The sequence below is a fragment of the Manacus candei genome, unplaced genomic scaffold (genome assembly GCF_025592945.1).
Source record: "Manacus candei isolate 608988 ecotype Guabito, Panama unplaced genomic scaffold, ASM2559294v1 h1tg000020l, whole genome shotgun sequence".
Classification (NCBI taxonomy): domain Eukaryota; kingdom Metazoa; phylum Chordata; class Aves; order Passeriformes; family Pipridae; genus Manacus; species Manacus candei.
In genome coordinates this window covers 3,247,668-3,271,199 of record NW_026138068.1, presented here as the reverse complement: position 1 = coordinate 3,271,199, position 23,532 = coordinate 3,247,668, and the positions used below count along the sequence as shown (strand labels likewise).

The window sequence follows — 23,532 nt, the reverse complement described above, 5'->3', positions numbered from 1 at the left end:
ATGGTTATTTTATAAAAGCATTTATTAATCATCAAGATTTGCTTGTAACTTACTTAATTCCCAGTCCATCCTTATTTCTGAAGATGAGGGGAACTCTGAGAGCTTCTCTTTGCACGTACTCAAAAGTAAAATCTGTGAAAACAAATTAAAAAAATGTCCCAAATCAATTACAATGGCATTGGCACCTCAGGTTACATTTTCTCAAACGCTCCTCATTTCCCTTTTCTCACCAAAGAACTCCACTATCACCTAAAGAGAAACAGAAAGAGAATGCATATTTTAGTCTAAACCGGAAACCCCCTGACAGACAATGCTCTCTCAGCTGCTCCCTATTTTTCCTGTTCACTGATGCACATAAAATAGAATCCAGTCAGTTTGTCAATTAAGGTCTGGGCTGAAACACCCAGGCTGTAATGAAATACCAAATTAACAGTTAAAAGATAATCCTGACTAACTTACTGCGAATCAGTCTAGTACTTTTGGGGCAAATGTGTAGTTTAAAGTGTATGTGTAAGTTTAGATATTTTCAGCTGTACATTTCTACACGGTTTTTTGTGAGCGTTATTTGGTTCTAACAGAAAGCCTTGATTCTGTGAAAAGGTAATTTCTTTTCTAATTTCAACAGATAAACTTTTCTTTTAATTAATCAGAAATGTAACTTTAGGAGCTGACAGAAAATTTATACAGCTCCTGGCACTTAGTAAATCTGTGAAAAATGAATAGTTTCTGTGGGAAGTCAGGAAGTCACAGTATAGCACACAATCAAACTGAAAATCAAACAAAAATTTGTCACTTTAACCCTAGCCAGCATCACCTTGTTGCTTCACTCCGAGGATTATGCAGGACTGGCCTTTCCTGGGGGTTTCTCTATGCACTGTCTGGTACAATAGCAGTGATTTGGGGATTAGAGAGGAAGTTACAAGGCAGCAATTTTGGTGAGTTGTGCCTACAAAACCCCACACACTATTTGGAGCCTTCTGCCACAGAGAGCAGAGGAATTCCTACAGCAGCCATGTACTGTTTCTATGGCTCTGCTATTCCCCCTTTTTTACAGGAAAAAATGACTTTTATAGAATGTCCATATGCTGCCTTGAAATGGAAAATATTGCTTGACTCTTCAGCACTACAAAATGCACTGCACTGCCAAACCCAGTGACCCTCCCTGCATTATATTCGGGTGCACAGGAGCAATTTAACTCCGAGATTCATCCAGCAATGTCCATCCATGATCCTGGGAGAGCAGGAGTACCTCAGCCCAAGCCTGTATCCCTGATCTTTCTCCACACTGAAAGCAAAAGGGGACCCTGAGGCCAAGCTCCCACGCCTGCACATGTACTTCCCTCTATTTGTACAACTTTTTCTTTGCTGTATTCAGTTAGTAATTATGACAAGTAGGGATATAATGTTCCTACTTAGAGTTACCAAATCAGAGCACTGTAATTATCCATTTACAGAAACATTAAAATTACAGACACTTTATTGCTGCTAGTCTCAAAATAAGTGTAATGAATACTCCATTTAACTAAGGTTACCAAGTAAATATTTCTGTACTAGAGAAGTCTTCCTTTCCCATAGGCATTCCCATTAAAACTAAGGGCTTAAGGTAAGCAAATAAATAAACCACAGATTTTTTATGGACACTGACCCAAGTCAGAAAGTCAACAAACATCAGGAGTAATATGGGTGAAAGAAGCAGAGGCAGCTATATAGCCTTGCAGAGTAGTAGCTATGACAAACTGCATTCAAGCCAAAAATCACACCACTGCAAGAAGAGTTATCATTAAAAATAAAAACAAGGACATGGGAAATAAAAATAAATAAATATATTGCTCAACTAATTCCATGTGTTCATACAAACTGACTTTTTTGTTCTTACCAACCCCTGTCATTGTTTTGCCGATTCAATTCAGCCCTTGGATTTATAAAGAAAAAAAATTAAACCAATAGTAAAAATAAAACCAGAGCAAATAGGAAGGCAGATCTTTGCTTCCTAATGCCCCAACAAAGCATTTAAATCCCTTGTGGGGTTGAACAAAGCCGACACAGACCACAACAAAATAACAAAAGACACTCATTTATTTTCAAGTTCCCTAGAAAGGAGAAAGCTGCTCAAAGATTTTGGAGCTGCCAAGCCAGGGAAGCTGTGGATTGTATTATCCTTAGCATGGAGCAATGGCAACCACTGGACTGTTTGGAAGCTGAGGGGAGAATGCAATCATTTTCTGGAAAATTAATTAACATTTACCAGCTAAAAAATAGGTGTTTGTGTTTTGTTTAGAGGAAGAGGCAGGTCAGGGTTGAGCTTATCTCCTAAATGAATACCTTCCTAAGTGAGATAGGTATTTAATTTCTTCACCGCATCAACTTTTCTAAAAGGAGTTTAAAATGCTCATGGAAAACTAAGCCTAGGGGAGAAAAGGAAATTTTCTAAACTCAATTAGTGGCTCCGCACTCAGAGCAATTTCAGGAGGATTACAGCCAAAACTTCTCTTTCCTCAGAAAGGCAGCTCAGACAGGCGTCCTCAGTCCGGCCGAGTTTCAGTGATAGCCATCTGGGATGGGGATCCGTGTCAACAGTGCAGCGGTAAATAAAGGTGACCTGCAACCCCCCGGGCCTGTTTGATTCCCGGGCAAACCTCTCCCGTTCGCCTTCCTGCCAGGGAGCCGTGCGGCAGAGCTGGGCTGTCTGGCTCTGCTTACCGCTCCGGAATTCAAGTCACCTCAGCAAAGCAAGTCACTTTGGGGAGGGCAACGCTGTAATTTAATATATGATAGGCTCACAAAGAAGTTATTGACTGTAAAGTCTCCGAGCCTGGCCAACAGGCTCATCAGTCGCACCCTTTCGGAAAAGGGGTCCTGGATTCAAGAGGGGGCGGAGGGGGAGCAGGAATCACCTCCGGCTAAGTGGGGGCTGGGGTTTCGGCCTCTCCCGTGCCAGGACCTAATTCCTGAACATCCCGGTGGTGCGCTGGGGTCACGGTGGCGGGGCAGGGCGGGGGGAGCTGCCATGGATCACCGCGCTCATCCCGGCACCGCGGCGGGGCTAAAGCCGCTCTCCGGGTGCGGGGGGGGCGGGCCGGGGCAGCCCCCCCGGGGCGGTGCGGGCTGCAGGGCCCCGCACAGCAGCCTCCCCGTGCTTCCCCTCGGGCCGGCGGCGTCACCGGATCCCCGGGCAGGGGCACGGGCGCGAAATCCGAAGCCGGCGCGGAGCTGCACGTGGAGGCGGCGGCGAGCGCGGCCGGGCGGCCCCGGCCCGGCTGAGTTACCTTTGCCGTCCATGGCGTGCACGAAATCCCCGTGGTACATTTTACTCTTTAATTTCTCTTCCAAATTGAAACTCCTGATGCTCACAATTTCCTCCACGTCCGAGAGGTCTTCGTTTTCATCGTACCGCCTCCGGCCGATGCAGCGCTAGAAAACACATACAGAAACCCCAATTAAAACACATTGTCCGGAAAAGAAAAAAAGCGAGGAAAGCGCACGGATCGTGCAAAACGGTTTGATAAACACATTCCGGGGGAAATAATTAAGATGGCAAGACACAAACTGAACAAAACCTGAACCCAAACAACCTCCAACACAGCTGCATGCACAACCTTTTCCATCTCGTGACACGGAACTCGGCAGGAATAACAGGTGCTTGGCTGCAGGAAAACTCAAACTTGGGCTGCTGAGCAGGGGCTGGCGCTGAAAGCCGAGCGGGGGACACGTAACTCGCCGACAATTCACAAGCTACAGCACCGATGCGTTTTGCAATCCCGTAAAAAACCGTGAACGGCGGCCAACGCTCGTTAGCAACCGGATCATTTTTATTATGATTATTATTTTTGCACGTGAGCACAAGCTAATTCCCCGGGGAAGGGAAGGGGGGCGAATCATCGTATCTGATGATGCCCAGCATCCAGGTTTCGGTATTTACATAATCCGAGTGTTTCCATAGTCACACCGGAAGCGGCGATTTAAAAACCAGATCGCTTTATGTAACGCCGCGATGGATGCGCAGCCCCCGCCCGCTCCCCCCCCCCTCCGCCCCGCACGCCCGACAGCGCCGGGAGCGCGGGGGTCCGCGGGCGAGGGACTGCAGCGAGTGCAATGCGGGGGATGGCGGGGTAGGCCCGGCCGAGGCCGGTGCCGCTGCCCCGGGGAAGCTGCGGCGGGCGCGGAGCCGCGGCTGGAGGCGGCGGGGACCGGCCGCGCACAAGGTAGGTCCCCGCTGGAGCGGGGGGACCCCGGTGCACCGGCTGCCGCCGGCGGCTCTGCCCCCTCTCCCGGCAGCTCTCCCACCCCGCACAGCCCCGCGGACACGCGCGGTGGATCAGCACAAACCCGCACCCACCGGAAAAAAAAAAAATAATAATCCGTGATCGTCCCACCCTGCCCTTCCCTCGGTTCCATTCCGCCCCTTCCCCGCTGCCTCAGCCGCGCGCTTGCAAACTAAGTCGCTCCGCTGCCTACGTCCCGCATGCATTGCTCCCTTTGCAAACAATTAAGCAAAATCAATTAAAAGGCACGAATAGGAAAGAGACCGAAGCCAGCTACACACCAATCTTCTTCCAGAGTCTTTCTTTGCCTCCATTTTTTTTGAGAGTTTCATCACTTATTTGTCAACAGTTCCTGTCCTGCATTTTTGGCCCAAATGGGGAGGAGGCAAAACAAAAGCCATCCAGGGCTCGCTAAAGTTTTGCAATTTTGCACCAGCACTTTTTTTTTTTTCGGGGGGGGGAGGAGGGGGAGGGAAGGGGAGGGGGGCGGCGGCGATGCCTTTTGCAAAGTCCTAAGGAACCATGTTCAGGCGCTGCGTGCGGAGCGGGGGCGCAGGCGTCGCAGTGCCCGGAACGTAAACAGCGGCGGGGCCGGGGGGGTGACGGGGGGGCGGACCGGGGACACGGCTCGGTACCGGCGCTGCGCGGTTTGATGGCCGGGGGCACCGCACAGGACCGGCGGGGGGCTGGCTGGGATGGGGGGCTGGCCGAGGTAGCGGGGCGGTACCGGCGCTGGGCTGGCGGGGGACCGGGGCGGTACCGGCGCTGGGCTGGCCGGGATGGGGGGAATGCCCGAGGCACCGGGGCTGTACCGGCACTGGGCTGGCCGGGATGGGGGGAATGCCCGGGGTACCGGGGCGGTACCGGCGCTAGGCTGGCTGGGATATGAGGGGAATGCCCGGGGTACCGGGGCGGTACCAGCCCTGGTCTGGCCGCCGGCCCCGCCGTGCAGGGCTCGGTCACGAGTGCTCGGCACGCAGGCGCTGAGCGGCCGCGGGGGGACGGGGCCGGGGCCCCACAAAGGCGCGGATGGTCCCAGGGTTGGTACCGCAGCGCCCGGGACGTGCCCCAAGAGTTGAGCGGTTCCGCTTAACCGGGGAGAATTTGGGCTCCGCGCCGGTGTCCGGCCCCAACGGCGCAAAGCCGGGGTAAAGAGTGGCGAGTGAATGTGGCAGACATTTGAAAATAATCTTATAATATGCAGACCTGGGGTTATTGTGGTGGTGGCTTCGCTCTGTGTCTCTGCCGCACGTGCGGCTCGGCGGTAACTGCGCCCCGGCACCGCTCCCAGCGCTGCACCCACGTGTCCGGTGAGAACCGGCCATAAAACCTATAATGGATTATAGATGGTGTTAAATATGTCTTAAATAAAGCAAAATTGCCTTTGTAATTAGCATGTAGAACAGGTAGTTAGAAATCCCCTGAAAAACTAGGTAAAAAACGCTCCAAAGTAGCTGCTGCTACAAAAAGTCTGCAGGATGGAGATGCTGCAATTCCTAAAAGTATCGGTGGGTCTCATTTCTACAACACCCACTCACAGCTACTCTAACTTGATGCTGAGCAAATATTGGGACCATCTGATTGCAATAGCAGGGTCAGAGTGCAGGTTTTGAACAGCCTCCAGGTTCCACAGCGTGGCTCCTCTCTGAAGTGACATCCTTTACCTCCCTTCCACACCCCCCAAAAAAGGGAACATCAAAGGGTACCCAAGCCCAGGGCCGGGGCAGATGGCTTTTGGCAGCGCTCCTCTGGTTTGCTTTTTGCAATCAGTTAAACGTCCTAGGTACTGTATGAAATACATTGAGTATGATGCAAAATGTAAAGCACATTAAAATTCAACTTTGCAGGCCTTGCTGTTCATCTCTTTGCAAAGATCCCTATTTTAATGATCCGTGACGTGGATAAAGGCAGGAGAGCACAGAATTCTAACAGGATTTAAGGGAATGAGCTTCTCCTCCTGCTTCTGCCAAGAACTGTTTGCAGAATCTTGAAAAATCATGTAATCTTTCTCTAACATCTCCCTATTTGCAGATGATTGAACTTTATTATCGTATGGAAGTGTTTTATAGGCTATATATTGAAGTGTGGATTCCAGATGTCTGTTGGAGCAAGTGCATTATTAATCCATAATCCTGAGGAGATATATACATATCTCGACCTTTCAGCCAAGATTACTCAAACTTAAAATTAAATACACGTGTACATCTGTAGGATTGAGGCCAGAGTACAAGATAAATGGATGTTTCTAGAGAATCATCAGCAAAAAACACATCATCCATCCATTCCAAAAAAGTCCACCAAAAGAGACAGAACAGAGACATAAAGAAAATCAACCCATTTTTCTAAATATTCTTTTTCGGACACGAACAATTTTAGACTGTTGGTGTATCAAGCAAACCCATCAAGGACTGTATCCATCACATACACCTGGAAACACCAGAGCACATTATGGAAGTGTGGAAGTAAATGTTTCAGAAATACCACAATTTCTATCTATAGATCTCCAAAAATAGAAAACACTTGTTTAACCTCGTTTTAAGACAGAAATGATTCCTAGTCAACTACAGTTCATTATACCATGGAAATAATCTCTGTATTAATTAAAAAAAAAAAAAAGTCTCAAAAGAACTAGGGAAAAAAGGGGGGGAGGTAGTCTGTGGATGATGAGAATATCCATATCCACAGCTGCATTAGGTAGGATAAAAGTATTTAGAAGCAATATTAAACCCCTGTGCTGCAGGACCCAGATTAAAGTGCTGGCTGCTGAGGGTTGGGGGCTGGTTTCCCCTCTGAGCAGACCTTGCCAGAGTTTTCCAACAGTGCCCAGAGCTGGGCCCCATCAGGCAACACTTGGAATGGGACAGCCCAGGGCTGATACAAACCTGGCCTTCTTCACAGTCAAAAATATGGGAAAACCACTCATATTAACACTGTGATACAGTATCAAGACCACAGTATCCATCCTGTGGAAAGGGAGCAGTGGTTGTTGGGAAAGGGGCTGGGCTGAACTCTGAAAAAAGCACTAAAACTTTTTTTGCTGGATATTAATGTAACATAAATTATTTAAGATCTAATCATGCTATGGCCTGGATCCTGACCTTGTTATTGTGAAACTAGGAGCTGTCATTTAATTAACCTTGTACTGCAGAGCTCTTGCTAAAACCAGAACTTAAGTGCTGTGCCTAGGAAGGCTGAATGAAGAAATGGGTTCATTTCACCCCACTGACCTCTAAAACATAGTTACTTCCCATTGGATAGAATAGACTGAACTAATCTTAAAATAAAATATTTTTTATCCTGTAAGACCTACCATTCTATACCTTACCTTAGGTTAAGATGGAAGATGAGATATTTAACTATTTCATTGGTTTCTGAAGGAAGTTAAAATACAATTTTTTTCTAGATATGACATGTCCAAATCTTTCCCCTGCAGAAATTCCATTAACTAAACTTTAAGCTCTGCTTCAGATGAGATTTGAAGAGATGTTTGCCTTAACCTCGTTGGGATTGCTGACAACCCTTTATTTGCCTTTTGCAACTTCAAATGTGTCGTTTTTAATGCAGAACTACCATGATTTCCACTTTGGGGTGCCCTGATTCGGTTTGGGTACAGTAACAGGAACAAATGGAAGTGCTGATTTGCATGTGAAGCTGGAGATAGGTTTTAGAAAAGCTGCTCTGGCGAGGGCAGCACCGCGGCGTGCTCAGCACCGGATCACATTAATCACAGGGTACTCAGCGAACCTATTCAGCCTCCTACAGAAAATACAGAAGTACATTTTTAGCAGGCAAAGCAAAGAACTATGAGTATCCTTGTGACAGTCTACAGATTTCTCAGGGCTCTCTGGAAAGAAACTTGGACTTCTGCCACCTGCTCCGATTGTGTTCATGCATAAATGATCCAGAGAATGGGTTGACATTACCTCTAATTAGGGGTAATAACAGCCTGCTGCTGAAAGGGCCCGTTCCCTTTCTCTTGCATGTCCATCCCTCACTTCTGCTTTCCTTCCTGGAGCCACGAGGCAAGTCAGTTCAGTGACCTGATCCAGCAGAAAACTCAGCCATTAAGAAAAAAAATGTATATGTTTCTTTCATTAGGTCAGTTCACTGACGCTCAGTAGCCATTTGAGTGCGATCCAGGGGCTGGAGAGGGGCGAGATGAAGGGAGAGGGCAGGACTACACCCTTTTGGTGGCCTTCTGCAATTGCACGGGTCACAGGTGACAGCAAAGCCCGGCTCTGAGCCCCAGCGTGGCTTCAGGACTCACTGACACATTTCTAAGAGTTAATTAAGCATGGCTGACTCTTAGTTTCAGCTAACTCTGGAGTGGCAGTGTAGAGGTGTGTAATAATGAGGAATAGAGTTGGGAATAAAATCATGTATCCTGTTTAGTTTGTACCTCAGAATGGAGCTGTAAAATGGAACAGAAAGGGGGGAAAGGGTGCACTGCTACAGTCCTGTTGTAGTTGCAGAAGAAGGCTTGACCCTTAATTTGTGTTTTCCAGTTTAACAAACCGATTTTTAAATTTCATACAGGAAAGGAAATGGTCATTTCAAAGCTACAGCACTGGGGCTTGAGGCTTAAAATGACACATGGGTTTGGTTTGAAAAAGGAGATGAGGTGAGATTTCTTTGCTGATTCTGTAGGTCCTTTTCCATACTATGTCTTTGAATGTGATATGAACCCAGCAGTACATCAGTGTGCAATGCTGTTGTATCTTTCAAAACCCTTCCCAATAAACAGGAAAAAGAGTAATGGACAGAAAAATAGTGGAAGAGTGGGTTCAAAGAGCCTATTTTAATACAATTATTTAGAAAGACACTTGAAGTCCCCAGATTTATGTCTCTTTGCAGGTGTTCTGTTTTTTTTTCTTTAGAGAAATCTGTTTTTAGGGAACAGGTCAAGACCCAGGTGTTATTAGTTCAATAGTACTGGCCCATGATGTAACAGTTCAACCATAATTTTGTGCAGAAACAAGAAGAAATAGTGAAATATCCATGTTGTTTATGTACATGTACATAAACATGCCATGGCTTATGAGCAGTAGTGTAAAATATTTTTAAATTCACGATTCCGTGGGAACTAAATGACAGAGACTTAAATGTTTGTTTGAGATGGGGAGTTTTATGTGACTGGTTTTTGATAGTTATCACGTCTCCCAAGAAAAAGTCATAAAGAAATCACAATCAGTTTGTTACTCATTGCTTTGCCATGTGGTGCTCAGACAGCCTCAGGCACCAGTGGGGGACACAGAAAATGCTGGTTGTGGGATGAGGTCTTCTGGGGGTTTTGTTTGTTTGTTTTTTAAGAATTAAAGCACACCAAAGAAACAGTAGTATTTTATAATCCTAGAATCATTCTGGTTGGAAAAAACCTTTAAGATCATGAGTCCAACCACAAAACTAATGGTGCCAAATCCACCCCTACACAGCAGTACTGTCACCCCTAAAGGAGAAAGAAGGTGGCCAACAGTCCATGGAGTCAGTGATACAAGAGCAAAGGCTTGTTCTTCTGCAGAGGTGTTTTAAAGCCTCTGTAGATAAAAATCTCACCCAAAGTTGTTTATAACAAGAAGAGGACTGTGTTTATTTCCTGAGAAGGGAAGGAGATCAAATCTAGGTGGTAATAAATGGTAGTTTCAGAATGCCTCTGAAGACTTCAAATCCTTAAGACTGTTCTTCTTGGATGTTTCAACTACATCTTTTTAAAAAGAATGCCTTGTAAATGAAAAGCATCCAGTGACCTTGTTGGTACAGATTGTCCTTTTCTGTGCTTTAGTAAATGAACGACCTTGCAAGAAAGGTGTGAAGAGAGGAACAGAGCAAAAATGTTAACGACAATCTGCACAGTTTTAAATGTCAAGGCAATACAAAATAACCAATGCTTTTGGTCACTAATGGAACTAGCATGGATTCAGCTCCTATGTGACCATCCATGTGCCTGTAAATAGTCCAGTATTATTTCTATTGTTCGAATTGTATTTTTCTTACTGGAAATCAATAGCAACAGGTTTGTTTCTGACTCCTGACCCACAAATTTGATGTGGCTCAAGCACTGTATGGCCTCACCTTTTCAGGAATAATCTTCATAACTGTGCCATGTGTTAGCTGGGGAGTTCTGCTCTTCACGTCATTTTCCCCTCTGTAAAACACAGAAAAAATAAATTGGGGTTTAAAGGGTTTATGTGAACATGGTAATAAAACATCTTTCAACACTAGCACGTGTATCTGTTGAAATGTTCTGCTTAATCAACCTTATCAACCACTTGCTGATAAAAACGGGTTTATCAGGAGCTCTGGGCCTACGAAATGTGAAGACCTGAACTACGTGACAAAGGATTAGGTGGATCAGTGTTAACTGGAAGTGAGGGTGGACCCTCACCCCAGGACATACGTAGGTTAAATGTTTCAGCTTTTCAGGGGGGGAGTCTGCAGCAGGAAGGGGTTGAGACCCGGGTTTGCGGTTGTTCTGAGGGGGGGACACCCCGTCCTGTCCGCCCCGAGCACAGGGGCCGTGCACGGGGCTGGGGGCACGAACCCCCCGGGAGCTACAGATTCAACTCCAGCTTCAACCGAGCTGCTCACCAAGAGAACGCGCCCGGGACTCCAGCCGGGGCTTGGCACGGGGGTTCGACCGTACAGATCCGCTGAGGGACCGCGGCTTCCTCAGTGTCAGGGGCTGGGGCCCCTCACGGGCAGAATCCGGGGCTCCCTCAAGGGGGGTCCCTCAAGGGCAGGGCCGGGGGTCCCTCAGGGGCAGGGGCGGTGCCCCCTCCCCGTGGCGCCCCCTGGCGGCCGCAGCGCACAGCGCCCCCGGCGCGCGCCGCCCGCCCTCAGTGTGTCCCTCGAGGCTGCCGGGAAGCGGCGGCGCGGGGCGGGGCCGGCTCCTTCCGCGCGGGCCAATGAGATGACGGCAGGGAGGGCTCGAAGGGCGTGGCCAGGCTCACCACCCAATGGGAGGCCGTGGGCGGGGCCGCGGGCGGGGTGCGCAGCCTCGCGGGGCGCGCGGCGGGCGCGGCCCCGGCCCGGCAGAGCCACGGCGCCGCCATGGGGTGTTAGCGCGGCCCGGTCCACTCCGCACCGACGAGTCGCGCCTGCCTCCCCGCTCCGCTCCGCCGCGCTCCTCCGCCCGCCGCCCCGAGCCCATGAGCCTGAACGAGCACTCGATGCAGGCGCTGTCCTGGCGGAAGCTCTACCTGAGCCGCGCCAAGCTGAAAGCCTCCAGCCGCACCTCCGCGCTGCTCTCCGGCTTCGCCATGGTGAGCGCCCGGCCTGGCCCGGCGGGCGAGGGGGCGGCTCGGGGCCGGGGCGGGGAGCGCTGCCGCCGCTTCTCCTGGTGCCGACCGGTGCTCGTCGCCTCCCCGCGGCTGTGGCTGTCGCGGGGCGGGGACGGGCCGGGGCCGGGCGCTGCCCCCGCTGCGGTGGATGCTCCCTGGGGACCGGGGTGGGCGCTGCACCCCTTCCCTGACAGCGCTCCCGGGCAGCGGCGGAGGCGCGGGGCGCCCCGGGAGCAGCGGGTCCGTGCGGGGTGCCCGGGGGTTCTTTTGCTCTGCAGAGCTTCACGCGATCAATTAGGAACTGCCTCTCCGCTGTTACCTCCGCCGGACAGTGCAGGGTTTATTGGATCGTAGCGGATCTTCCCCGCGGAGGATGCTCGGGGCCGCAGAAGCCGCGTGTGCCGCGGGCAGCCCCGCAGGGCGGTGAGCGCGAGATCACCGGGGTGTATTTCGGGGTTTCGGTTCACTCCGGTGTCAGGTGCGATGGGCCGGGCCCGGGGCCCCGCAGCGCTGCCTGGGTTGCGGTGCTTCCCCTCCCGCTCCGCTTCCCGGACCGCACGCTTTGTGCAGTTGTCCAGTTGCACTGGACCTGCTTTCAGATAAATTAAGAAAAACAACTGATTGAAGTTGGCGGTCTCTCTCCGACTCGTTACATCCCTTATCAACCCTTTGCAGTTGCGAAGTTTCTCATTTTTTAGTTACGGAAACCAGAGGCGTTGCTTACAATGCAGTTTAGTGCGTGGTTTAGTAATGGATTTTGTTGTGTTTTGCTTTCGGGTTTGATGAGAAGTAACCCAGTGTAGTAACCCGAGTTGTCTTAGATGAAAGCTCCATATAGGTGGAAATACGGTTACTTACCGACTTCCCCATCAGTCCAGTCCTCTGACGTACGAAGCTGCAAATTCTGCCCTCAGCCCCTTCATGCATCTATTAAAAACGCCTCATAGTTTAGAAATACCGAATTGCGCTGCTCTGACTTGCTTTGTCTTGATTTTTTTACCCGCTTTTAACATACTGGGTATTTTCAGCCGTAGGATTTACTCCCCTCCAGAGCCATTGTTCCATTGATGCTGTCGGGAAACGCAGCAGCCTTCTGACGGTCAAATAAATGTCACTGTCCTCCTTCAATGGCTAAAAACAGACCACAGCTCTTCGGGGAGGTGGTGGAACTGCTGTTGGTTTGAGTGACAGGCGGCTGTGTTCGTGTGGCGTGTTTGAGTTGGTTCTCCTTGGGAAACGCATCCAGCCGGGAGCTCACTCGCCGCTCCTGCTTAATGAGTTTTCCTTGTTGTACATCCCCTCTCCTGTGTCAGAGCAGTTTGTCAGGGTGGCTGCTCGAGTCAGAGAGAAGATGGAAAAAGAACCTGTTGTTTGTTGGTTTTTACAAATTTTCGTTTAAGTGAGGTTGCAACTCAGTGTAAATGCTGTTGTTTTAAAGTTGTACTTAATGTCTTAAATTCCTTTGAGTTTTCTCTAAATATATGGTACGTGGACTCTTCCAAGTCCATGGATGTATGAAGTGAGGCTTCTTTTACTTCCTTCTTGATTCTCTAGAATAATTCTAGTTTGGTTGAAAACTGCTGCTTTTCAATTTGTCGTTTAGGGTATTTCAGGAAAAAGCCACTTTGTTCTGATTAACAAAATCTCCAGTGTCCAGGAGTGTTATGTGTGAACATTCATACTTTATTTTTCTGAAGTTCCCCCTTAAAAAAATCGATTTTTTTCTTCCTTTTACAAGATCTCACTGAAAATCCACCTGCAGCCTCTTTGGTTTTGCTCTGATGGACAGTCCTCTAGCTGAGACTTCCTAGTCTGTTTTCAGAAGAGCTGACTTAACATTCAAGTATTTTTAGATTTCTTTTTAAAAACTTTCCTTATCTTTTAGAGTTGCCTTTCTGCCTTGAAAAGCTGTTCTGCTGTCACACCTATGCCTTGTTTCCTGACTGCAGCGGGTTCTTTGGCACCTGATATTTGAATAAAATGCTGCTGAAGTACAATCTAGTCTTGGATCAAAGCTACAACAGCAAGGAAGCCTCACTGTTCCTCTATTTTCCCTATCACACAAGGGAGAAAGAGCTTAAATGACACATCCAGGACCACCCAGTGAATTGATGGGAATTGTCAGGAGTGGAATGTGCTGGTTTCCAAGCCAGCCCTATTGATCCTTGCTCTTTGATTAAACAGTGCTTGCATCCTTTAGTATGAGCTAAGTTTATCCCTGCTAAACAGTTCCCTTTTTGTGTATAACTGCAGCCATTTTGCACAGTTTATTCCCTCAGGATTGGTTCCGCGTGCCGTGGGGAAACGAACCGTGCCAAAGGCACGAGATTGCCTCGGTCACTGATCTGGAGCATGAAGTGCTCGGCCAGGTTTCAAGCCCTGAAGTGTCATGTTTCCTCAGAGAAGATTAAAAACCTGTTTTACAGTTAGTTTTGTTTCAGAGCTGCTCGTGAGGATTTGCCACTGTGTGTGAACTCAAGAAGCAGTTGCAGGGTCTGGTGTTGGCAAATGCTGTGGGAGCAGAGCTCCTGCCAGTGAACCCGAGCATTTCCTCCGTGCAGGTTTCCATGGATGCTATCATCCTGTGCCATATGTCTGAGGGAAAATCCATGAGGCTTATCATCTTCATTTAGTACAATTTCCCAGTTTATGGGGCCAGCAAGTAATATCAGTCCCCCAAATTGTTAGAGGTAAAGAGATTGTAGGGTGTGTGCAGTCCATGGAAGAATGGAGGATTCCCTCCATGCGCTGGTGGAGGCATCAGGTATTTTTCACTTCTGTGTTATACCCCAGGTATTGATGGATGATATTTTTCTCCCTCGTGCCTGGCTTTATCTGTTTTTATTTCCCAGTCCAGTTTATTTGAATGCTGGAAATATTTTGCAGATTGCATCCAATACTGCAAGCACTGGCTCATCCACACCTAGAGCAGCAGAATCGAGAGCTCCAGAGGAGACAGGCTGCTGGCAGGTTATTTTTGTTTGAACAATTAATCTGACTTGTTGGTGTAATTTTGTCACCAGGGATGCATCACACAGTAGTATGACAATGTCATGATATGGGAGTCAGGAATCATAGGGAAGTTGTTAGATCCCAGTAGTCATCAAAGTGGAAAACTCAATGTCACCTCCTGCCACCAATTAACAGCTTTGTGGAAATAGCTGAGTCAAAACTAGGGGTCTGAATTATGCACTGTGGTTGGCTTCATTATAAATAGGATTTGGAGGAAGTTATTTACCAGACAGCATAGTTTTCTTTTTAATACTTTGAGTGCTTCAAGCTGGCTGGGCTTTGTCTAGATGGGAATGTATACACTTCAAATATTGAATATCATCAAAGAACTGTCAACTCTTGCCTTTGAAATACACCCAGAATGGTCTTCTGAAAGCAGCTCCCATCATATTCTGCAGAATGACTGCGGTGATAAATATTTATGAATCTGATTTCCATCACAGCAGTTGGTGTTGAGGTGCTGCAGGGCTGGACCGGACCCGCTGCTGTCAGAGCTGTACAGGTGCTCAAGGCAGCACAGCCCTTGTCTAGTACAGGTCACTCTGCAGTTTTAAGTACTAAAATGGTCTCTGTAGAAGTTTTTTATCTGTATTTGACTGGATTGCTGTAGAATAACATGAAACAGCAGCATTTTGTAACCTGCAGGAAGGCGTTACAGGCCTGGCTTTGTGGCTTCTGCCACCACTTACTTTTACATCACTGTTACACTCACGGGTTAGAGCTGCGCTGAAGAATCTTCCCCCACATGAAAGGGTCCTTCTATTCCAGCCATGAAAACAATGTTTTGTGGCTCCTTTGAACGTTCCTGTCTCAGGGTTATAGATGAGCAAGGCAGGCAGCGTGGGGCACTCGAGGCCTTGCTGTTCTGTCAGAGTTGGGAGGATGTAAAGGTGACACTGAGCCTCTGGCTGATCTCACCCTGTGCTTATTGAATAGATTTACTTTGTTACACTGTGCAGAGGTACTACCTCCTCAAGATGCATTTGCTCCAGTCATCTGGGTATTGTCTTTTCATGTTTGCTAGCAAAATGAAATTAAATCCTTGTTTGTATTCTATTGTTGGTGTCAGCAAATATTAATGTGTTTTGTCATTCTGCAACATACAATAATTACAGACTCGAGATCCTGGACTAAAGGATAAATGATGCTTAGTTTCCCTTCTGTATAAAACCAGAAATAAGATCGTTATTTTGACTTATCTGTTTTTAATTTCCGGTGAGTTATTCTGGCTCATACACAATTCTCTCTCTGAGTTGTTTATAACTCTTCATGAATGGTGCAGACAGTCTGTGAGAGCCTGGCTCTGAGCCTCTCTCTCTGGGGTGAATAGTCCTGTCAGGAAAACAGGGAGCCAACCAGGAGTGCTGATTTCCACTGATGCTGTGACACCCATTTCATTCTTGATTTTCCTCTACAGCACTGGCTACTGATTTCAAAAGATATGTAAGCATATGATTTTAATTTAAAAGCAGGAGCTTTATTTAAGCCCCTCTGGTCTAATAAGATGTGGGAACATTTTAAATAAGCAAATAGAACTTGGTCAGGATATTAAACTGAAAAAAAATTAAAATGCAGATTCTTCCAGAGGGCAAGTTCTTAAATTTTTTATAATATGGTAGTAATCAGGCTGCCATGACTCTGAAACCCAGGACTGTGGAAGGTTTAACATGGTTGTGTGCCAAAATTCAGTTATCTTCTGAAAGCATCTGAATGCCCACCATTTTTAGGCTTATGAGAGCTTCAGTCTTGAGTCTTAATGTCATGAGAGTCTTTTAATTTTGTCAAGAGCTGTAGTAAATCTGCCAGTCATATCTGTAGGATGATCTGAAGTTAAAGTTAGCTCTTCTTTGAAGCAGGGATTAGACCAGATGACCTCTTGAGGAGTCTTCCAACCCGTGTTACACTGTGATTACGCAGCAGGGCAGGGCGTTTGCAGCGGGGCAGCTGCGCAGTGGAAATCATGCAGCAAGTGTTCAGAGGAGCTTTAAAAGTGCTGAAGGAAAAGGTGCAGAACATGTTGTGTTGGAAACTGTGCAGCCCTGCCCTGAGCAGGTCTTCTGGACAGGAAAATATCCTGCCTGGAACATCAGCATGTACTTGTGAGTTCAGGCTTTTTGTGGATTGGCATCATGTCAGGTGACCTCACCTGGGCCTTGTTCTTGCAGGTGTTACCTTACAGGAGCTGTTGGGAGCTGTTTATTTTGGAATTGCAGCGTCAGTAAAGGCGGGAAGAACTTCTGCCACTTCGCATCGCTGTTAGAAAACAGGCACGGGGCCTCATGATGAAAAACGGAGCTTTTTGTTTTAGGTGCCTGGCTCAAGCTTGGCCCAGGAAGTAAACTTGCAATTGAAAAGAGTTGGCAGTTTTTCTGCTTGTTTACACTGAAAGAGTTCCCAGATTAGCTTTCTTGAGAGTTTGAGGAGACAGAAAACACGAACTGATTTTTCACTTACAGGTCAAGTTGGGGTTACTCTGCCAGACATGAACACAAGGAGTTCAAAATCAGATGCTTGATATCATTACTACGTGGAGGCATTGATTAATGGAAATATAAAATGTCTTCAATGTTTGGCGAATTAAATACATCAATTCTTAAAAGAAAATTAAGTCTTTATCTAATGAATCTCTTTAGTGTCATAGTTATGTTGACAAACTACTAGGATGAAGAATTAAAGTGCCTTGCCATGCTGAATGGTTTTGAGTCTAGACACACCAGAAGACTTACAAGAAAAATATTTGATAAGTATGAAAATGAATCCTTGGTGGTGAAGGATTGCAATTGTTCTGTGAAAAACACACGAAGCCCAACATCCCACAAGTATGTTGGGACTTAACAAGCAATCCTGACAACCAAATGTTTATCCTCTCAAATGTGAAGTTTCCCACGACTAAAAAATGGTATTTTTAAATCTTTGAGCAAGAATCGTATATGCATTAATATGATTTCTTGTTGAGTTTCTTGTAACACTTGGAAACTGTTCACTGGTTGACTGAGTGGTGAGGCTTATGAGAATAAAAGCTTTCAATAAAGGAATTAAAAAATTGGCAAATGGCCTTGAATGCCTGTTGAAACATGTCTGAGCAGAACCCTTGGTTGCCTTAATAGATTTGGTGCATTAGTGATCAGGTGTTCTGGTGTCCTGGAACATGTGTAGGAAGGTGGGATGCAGGACTAGCTGTAGCTTGGCTCAGCTCTTGCACAGTAGTGAGGTTTGAATGTTCTTGCTGCTTTTGCAGCTGTCTTCAGGTCCTGGTTTCCATGCCTCCCTGCATCCATGAACCCATATTTCAGGAATTTTTCTTATCAGCTTGATGTGCTTATATTTCAGATTACTGTTAGGTTTTTTTCCTCTGCACTTTAAATGTATTTTGTCTGCTTAATGAATTCCTTTGGGAAGGTACACTGAACATAGAGACCTTGGTGCATTGTTCCCTCTTTGGAACAGTGCTTTGTCTGAAAGTCAAATTTATCAGGAAAGATTATTCAGGAGAGCTGCTGGGATTAATATCACTCATCAATTGCACATGCATAAAACCACCTGACAGTTTTAAAACCTTTAAAAAGGCATTCTAGTTCATTTTCCTTATTCTGAGCTGGGTTTATGAGTTTCCTAGTGATGTTATTTATTGCTGATTTCTGCTCCTGAAGCACAGGATACTTGGAGATCTAAGGTTATAAAAGGGGATGGCTCATACAATAGTGGAGGATCTTCATGAGTAGCCTCATCTCTGGATGAGCAGTGACATGGCTTCCAGGGTGAGGAGCTTGTGATGCCTGGGACCACTGTACTATCTTTTCTTGGAGACATTTCTTTCTTCAGCCTCTCACAGGCCAGTTTGGCTGCCACGGGCATTGTGGAGACCGTCATGTTTTCAATTTGTGTTCTGCAGTCTGCTTAAATACTTGAGTGAAAGAATATAGCTGAGAGCCACACAGAAAGGTGATCTTTTCTCATGAAAGGCTCCTGCTCTTCAGAAGTTAAACCCAAATATCCAAGGAAAAAGGAACCACCAAGGTTGTGATGGGCAGTCTGCTGCCTTTTTAAGGCTTTTATGTTATGGATATTTAAACGACTTTATGTGGTGTTCATTCTACATGTGTATGGGACACAAAATATTTCCTAATACCAAGCAAAATTTATAATCTATAGTGAAAGATCAAAAGCTGCCTCGAGAGTATAACATGAAAGAAGAAATGTTTCACTTAAGGAGTCCAGGTGTGTTATTCACAAAGTTCATCTGTTTTGATGGGATGAGCTGGAGGTGGCAAGCTGGTTGTGTTGTAACAGCTTTTCTGCATATTAAAGGTTTGCTCTACAACACAACAGTAAGTACGAAAACGGTGGCCTTTTGCTCAGACCTAAATTTGAACCTGATGAAAAGGGTGCAGATGACATGGAGAGAAACGTAAATGCAGACTTATTTCGGTTTAAACTTAAAATAATCTATAGTCAAATAATATGTAACATAGATAACTGCCTCTCTCTCTCCCTTCCTTTTCAGGTGGCCATGGTGGAAGTTCAGCTCGACGCAGAACACGACTACCCTCAAGGGCTCTTGATAGCCTTCAGTGCCTGCACTACTGTCCTTGTTGCAGTTCACCTTTTTGCACTCATGATAAGCACCTGCATTCTTCCAAACATAGAGGCTGTCAGCAACGTGCACAATCTCAACTCTGTCAAGGAATCTCCTCACGAGCGAATGCACCGGCACATCGAGCTCGCGTGGGCATTTTCTACTGTCATTGGGACTTTGCTCTTCCTTGCAGAGGTGGTGTTGCTGTGCTGGGTGAAGTTTCTTCCTTTAAAGAAGAAAACTGATAATACCCCGCAGGGCAACAGTTCTACCATCACGTCGGGACAGGCGGCAGCCATTGCATCCACATCTATTATGGTGCCCTTTGGATTGATTTTCATTGTGTTTGCAGTCCACTTCTACCGGTCACTGGTGAGCCATAAAACAGACAGGCAATTCCAGGAGCTGAATGAACTTGCTGAATTTGCACGGCTCCAGGATCAGCTGGATCACAGAGGTGATGCTGTCTCCTCAGCCGTTACCAATTTTGCCTAAGCCTGTGCTTCAGGAAGATAACCCCACTGTCCTGCTTCTGCCTTACATTGACTGCCCTGTGGATGAACGGGTTGAACTGCTGATCACTGTTTGAAGAGAGATTATAAATATTGTTCTAACCCTTTAGAGAAGGAAAAAAAATGTTCCTTTCGTGCAGTTTTTGCTATCTGAAGGAAGGGATGGTGGGGTGTGATTGCACTGTGCGTGCAGCCCTCCTCCTGTGAACACTGTCTCGCTTATTTTCTCATTAATGCTGAATGGTGGCTGTATAAATACATGGAAAATAACATTGTACATTTGGGTATTTACTAGGAATGGGTAAAGAAGTTGTTGAGGTGTTTTTTTTTCTCTGTTTATTTGATGTTGGCATTTACTAGAAGATACTGCTTGTCCGATCCATATTGCATGGCATGATACAAATTACTTGGGACATGCAGCAATTAGCACTTGGTTTCGGTGCTGGTGCTGCTCTCCCTGGAAAGCCTGACAGATGGTAGGAGCGAGAGCTTTCCCACCACTTTCCCCAGTATGTTTTGCTGCCAAGTAATTATTACTTTACTGATTTCTCCAGCGCCTTTTTCCCGTGGCACTTACACATTTTGTAACTTGCTAAACACCCCGGACTAGTCTTACTGTGATGTGGTGTGGCCACATGAGTAGGAATGAGACTCGACTCTTCCGTGGAAGAAAATAAAAGCAATAACTGTTTTTAAAGTTCTCGTGAGCTGGCAAATATTATCTGGAGAGATAGATCTGCCTGTTTCTCATTTAGGAATCTTTTTTTAAAAAGGAGGAACTAGATGGAAATTATCACTGGATAATTTTTTTTTTTGCTTGAAAATCAGAACCACTGCTGTTTTTTTCCAAGCCAAAGTAGTAATTATTTTATACTTTTATATTGAAAATATATTTTTAATAAATCCTCAGATACAAGCAGCAAAAGGTGCTTTCTCTGTGTTGGATTCCCAAGTAATTAGCTATGCCTTGGTCTTCCTTGTTTAGAAAAGTCTTCTTGCTGAAGTGTTATATATTTAATAACTCATACATTTTTCGATTCCAGAGGAATCTGGAAGGCAACTATTCTGGATGTATATTTATTTATGAAAGTAGGTTGTTTGTAATTAATATTGGCTGCTTACTTTCAGACACATCTGTGACAGCAAAGCTACTGTGTCATTCTTTATTTCCTCTTAAGGCAAAAACTTCCATTTGGTCTCCTAGATAAGAAGTTTGTTCAAGAAAGTTTGCAGCAGTTGTCCTAGGCTGCTTCAGTAATTGTGGCCATGTCTAGGAGTGGGATTTTTTGGAATACAGTTCTTCCAGGCAGTGGCTCTGGGATTTAATAGGTAAAAGCTGTTTTTTGAACACAAACTGAGACAGGTTTCAAGTCTAAGGGAAAAAACTTGACCTCCCTGTCGTAGCTGTCACTGTGGAATGGAAACCTGGGATTTTGACCTGAGACAGGAGTGACTGTGACAGGACAGTGGATTTGTACCTGACAGCCTGGGCTGAACGTGGTCTCACCAACCTCCATCTGGGGTTATCCCAAGGTATTTACAAACTGCAGGATGTGCCTGTGGAGTTTGGGTGCCGAGTGTGGTTGCTGCTGCAGGAGCCTCTGAAGCAGATGGGGCTGATCTCTCCTGTCAGCAGCACCGCAGTGCAACGTGTTGACAAGGTCACCCGTGGTGCCTTTGTATTGTCACAAACAACTATAAAAAAAAACCTGCTGGGCTGTTCTTTTCAGCAACAGTCTCTGTTCACAAGCAGCAAACAGCTTTGCACTTGCTGTTTTCACAAGTCCTTCTGGCATACAGAGGCCAAACTGGATTTTCTCAGCTCTGCCATTACGTTGTGCTTCAAATCTGTTCTATTCCTGATGTAAATCTGATGGTGAGGATTGTAACTACAGTCCCACAGGTGCTCATTCATGGAGCACGGGAAGGATTATGTTAGTAAAGGCATTAAGGAAGCAGCATTCCAAAACAGAAAGTCTTGGTAATAGGCACAAAGTGTATTTTTCCCATCCTTTACTGGAATACTAGTCCTGTCTTGGGGGAAAACTCTTAAAACCTCTCAGTAAAAGAAGAAAACCTGACTCAGTATTCACATTTGAGCAAAGGGTGCTGTCAGGCTTAAAAATTGTACTTCTGTCCATAAACTGTGTATTTAAAAGTTACGCAGTTCTGAACGAAGCCCAGAACATCAGTTTTCCAAGTTTACTTTGTAAAAATTACTTGCTGTCCTGGATAAGTAGCTAAATTTCCCGTTGTTAATCTTTTACAAAGTGACAGAGAAGTATGGGTTTTTGGTGGGTTTTTTTGTTTAAGAGATACAGACTTCAAAGCTAGTGGGACAACCTTAATTTTAACTTTCTCAAACTGGTAGGCCCTGAGCTAGTGGCACTGTTACTGCAGCTGCTTTTCTGACTGTTTGCTGCACTTTAAGCCATGATATCGAGTATGTTTCTCTCATTTTTCACCTGTGGAAATGGTCATGAAAGTTACACCTCGGGTACCTTTGTCACTGTGTGCCCAGGCAGTAACCAGACCAAACATGTGGATCTAAACATTGAGAGTGCACTTAAATTTTTTTTTTTTAATCCCTTATTTATACTAACGGTGTTAGGAGGCATTTACCTCAAGCATTTTAAACATTGGTTATTGTATATCACTTGTTTAGATATAAAATACTTTCATGAAATAAAATCTACTTAATTGTTGCTGATTGTTTGTTATCTAGAGGCCTAAAGTATACTTATTAATTGAAACATGATCTGTTGTAACTTCAAAAGCCATTTTGGGTCACAGGTATGTATTGGGTTAAGTTTGGGGGGAGTTATTTGATTGTAGTTTTCTAGGGCCTTGCTTTTATAGCAGATACTAAAAGCCCTCATTCTCTAAGGCAAAGACCTTGAAACCAAGAGGAGTGTGATTTCTTTACAGCAGCAGTAAGTCAGAGGAGCTGAGCAGAGTCCCCCTGCCTGTCTTCCAGTGTTTTGCTGCTCGTGGTTTTTCTTTTTTTTTTTCCCTCTTTAATTTTTTTTCTTTTTTTTTTCCAAAATAAGGGGGGTGGGAAGAGGCTACTGAGCAAAGCCAGCTGCAGAGTGAAGTGTACCTGAACAGCCTTGAGGGAAGAGTGAAGTAGACCATGATACACCACAGTGTGGATTTGACACTCAAATTAATATATAACTCAGGACTGTTCTTATCTTACATATTTTCTTTTTCTTCAGCTTCCAGTTATTAATTATTGCTGTCATCAAGCAGTGCCTGGGCCTCTGCTAAAACACCAGCTGGATCATGTAGTTCAATCTAAATAAAAAGAATACAAATCAGTTTTGCAGTGTAATTGAAGAAGCTTAAGGTTTTATAGATCTTGATTACTCAAGCATTCACAGAGAGTCTCCCATGTATCAGGACTTAGTTCATATTGCAGCCTTTCAACTATTGTTTTAGAAACACTGCTACACTTCCCTAATTTTATTAATGTGTTGAACATCACTTCATCTCCTTGAAATAGCTCTGTGGAGTGGCTGAGCCTCCTTTAACTAAACACATTCTTGGACAAAACAAGAATGGCTTTGATTTGTAGCCTGTTGGATCTCATAATTTTTAAAGAGTGTGTGCGTGAAAAAGTTTATGAGCATCTGTTAACTTCCTTCATACTCTGAGATCAACAGCTCTCTACTGATTAAAAGCACAATAACAGCAGTGAAAGTTGATGCTTTCTTTTTGCACCTAGAGCAGCAGAGAATTGGGTCATCACTTGGTCTTCAGGGAGTTAAATAAACAGTCAGACTTGCACATCCTGCATTGCCCACCAGCATTTCATCCCAGACTGTTGGGTTGTTGAGGCTGTTCTGGGTGACCTTTGACAAACCACATAAGGTAAATATTTTTAGGTACAG

The 23,532-nt window shown here is 45.8% G+C and overlaps 3 protein-coding genes across 12 annotated transcripts in view; 1 reads left to right on the top strand and 2 right to left on the bottom strand.

The window, feature by feature from the left end:
* KDM2B (lysine demethylase 2B) overlaps window positions 1–10,987 on the bottom strand; it is a 116,554-nt gene extending 105,567 nt beyond the window's left edge. Inside the window, exons 1-5 of one of the 6 annotated variants that reach the window (XM_051785802.1) lie at window positions 10,848–10,987; window positions 10,332–10,404; window positions 5,469–5,592; window positions 3,267–3,411; window positions 54–132 (exon numbers count right to left, since the gene is read on the bottom strand). In XM_051785802.1, the coding sequence (XP_051641762.1) occupies window positions 54–132; window positions 3,267–3,306 (119 nt within the window). In that variant the 5' untranslated portion in view covers window positions 3,307–3,411; window positions 5,469–5,592; window positions 10,332–10,404; window positions 10,848–10,987. Of the gene's footprint in view, window positions 1–53; window positions 133–3,266; window positions 3,412–3,596; window positions 3,895–4,543; window positions 4,819–5,468; window positions 5,593–10,331; window positions 10,405–10,847 lie in introns of those variants that run through there. The other 5 variants (XM_051785798.1, XM_051785799.1, XM_051785801.1 and 2 more) reach the window with 5 other exon arrangements.
* Window positions 10,988–11,248: 261 nt separating this feature from the next.
* ORAI1 (ORAI calcium release-activated calcium modulator 1) lies at window positions 11,249–22,959 on the top strand. Its single transcript, XM_051785818.1, has 2 exons — window positions 11,249–11,521; window positions 19,056–22,959. The coding sequence occupies exons 1-2, from the start codon at window positions 11,408–11,410 to the stop codon at window positions 19,620–19,622; spliced, it is 681 nt and encodes a 226-aa protein (XP_051641778.1). The 5' UTR covers window positions 11,249–11,407; the 3' UTR covers window positions 19,623–22,959.
* MORN3 (MORN repeat containing 3) overlaps window positions 22,821–23,532 on the bottom strand; it is a 17,372-nt gene continuing 16,660 nt past the window's right edge. For 4 of the 5 annotated variants that reach the window (XM_051785819.1, XM_051785820.1, XM_051785821.1 and 1 more), the window contains one exon: window positions 22,824–22,936. In XM_051785819.1, coding sequence (XP_051641779.1) covers window positions 22,868–22,936 — 69 coding nt within the window. In that variant the 3' untranslated portion in view covers window positions 22,824–22,867. Of the gene's footprint in view, window positions 22,937–23,532 lie in introns of all 5 variants that reach the window. The other variant, XM_051785823.1, reaches the window with a different exon arrangement.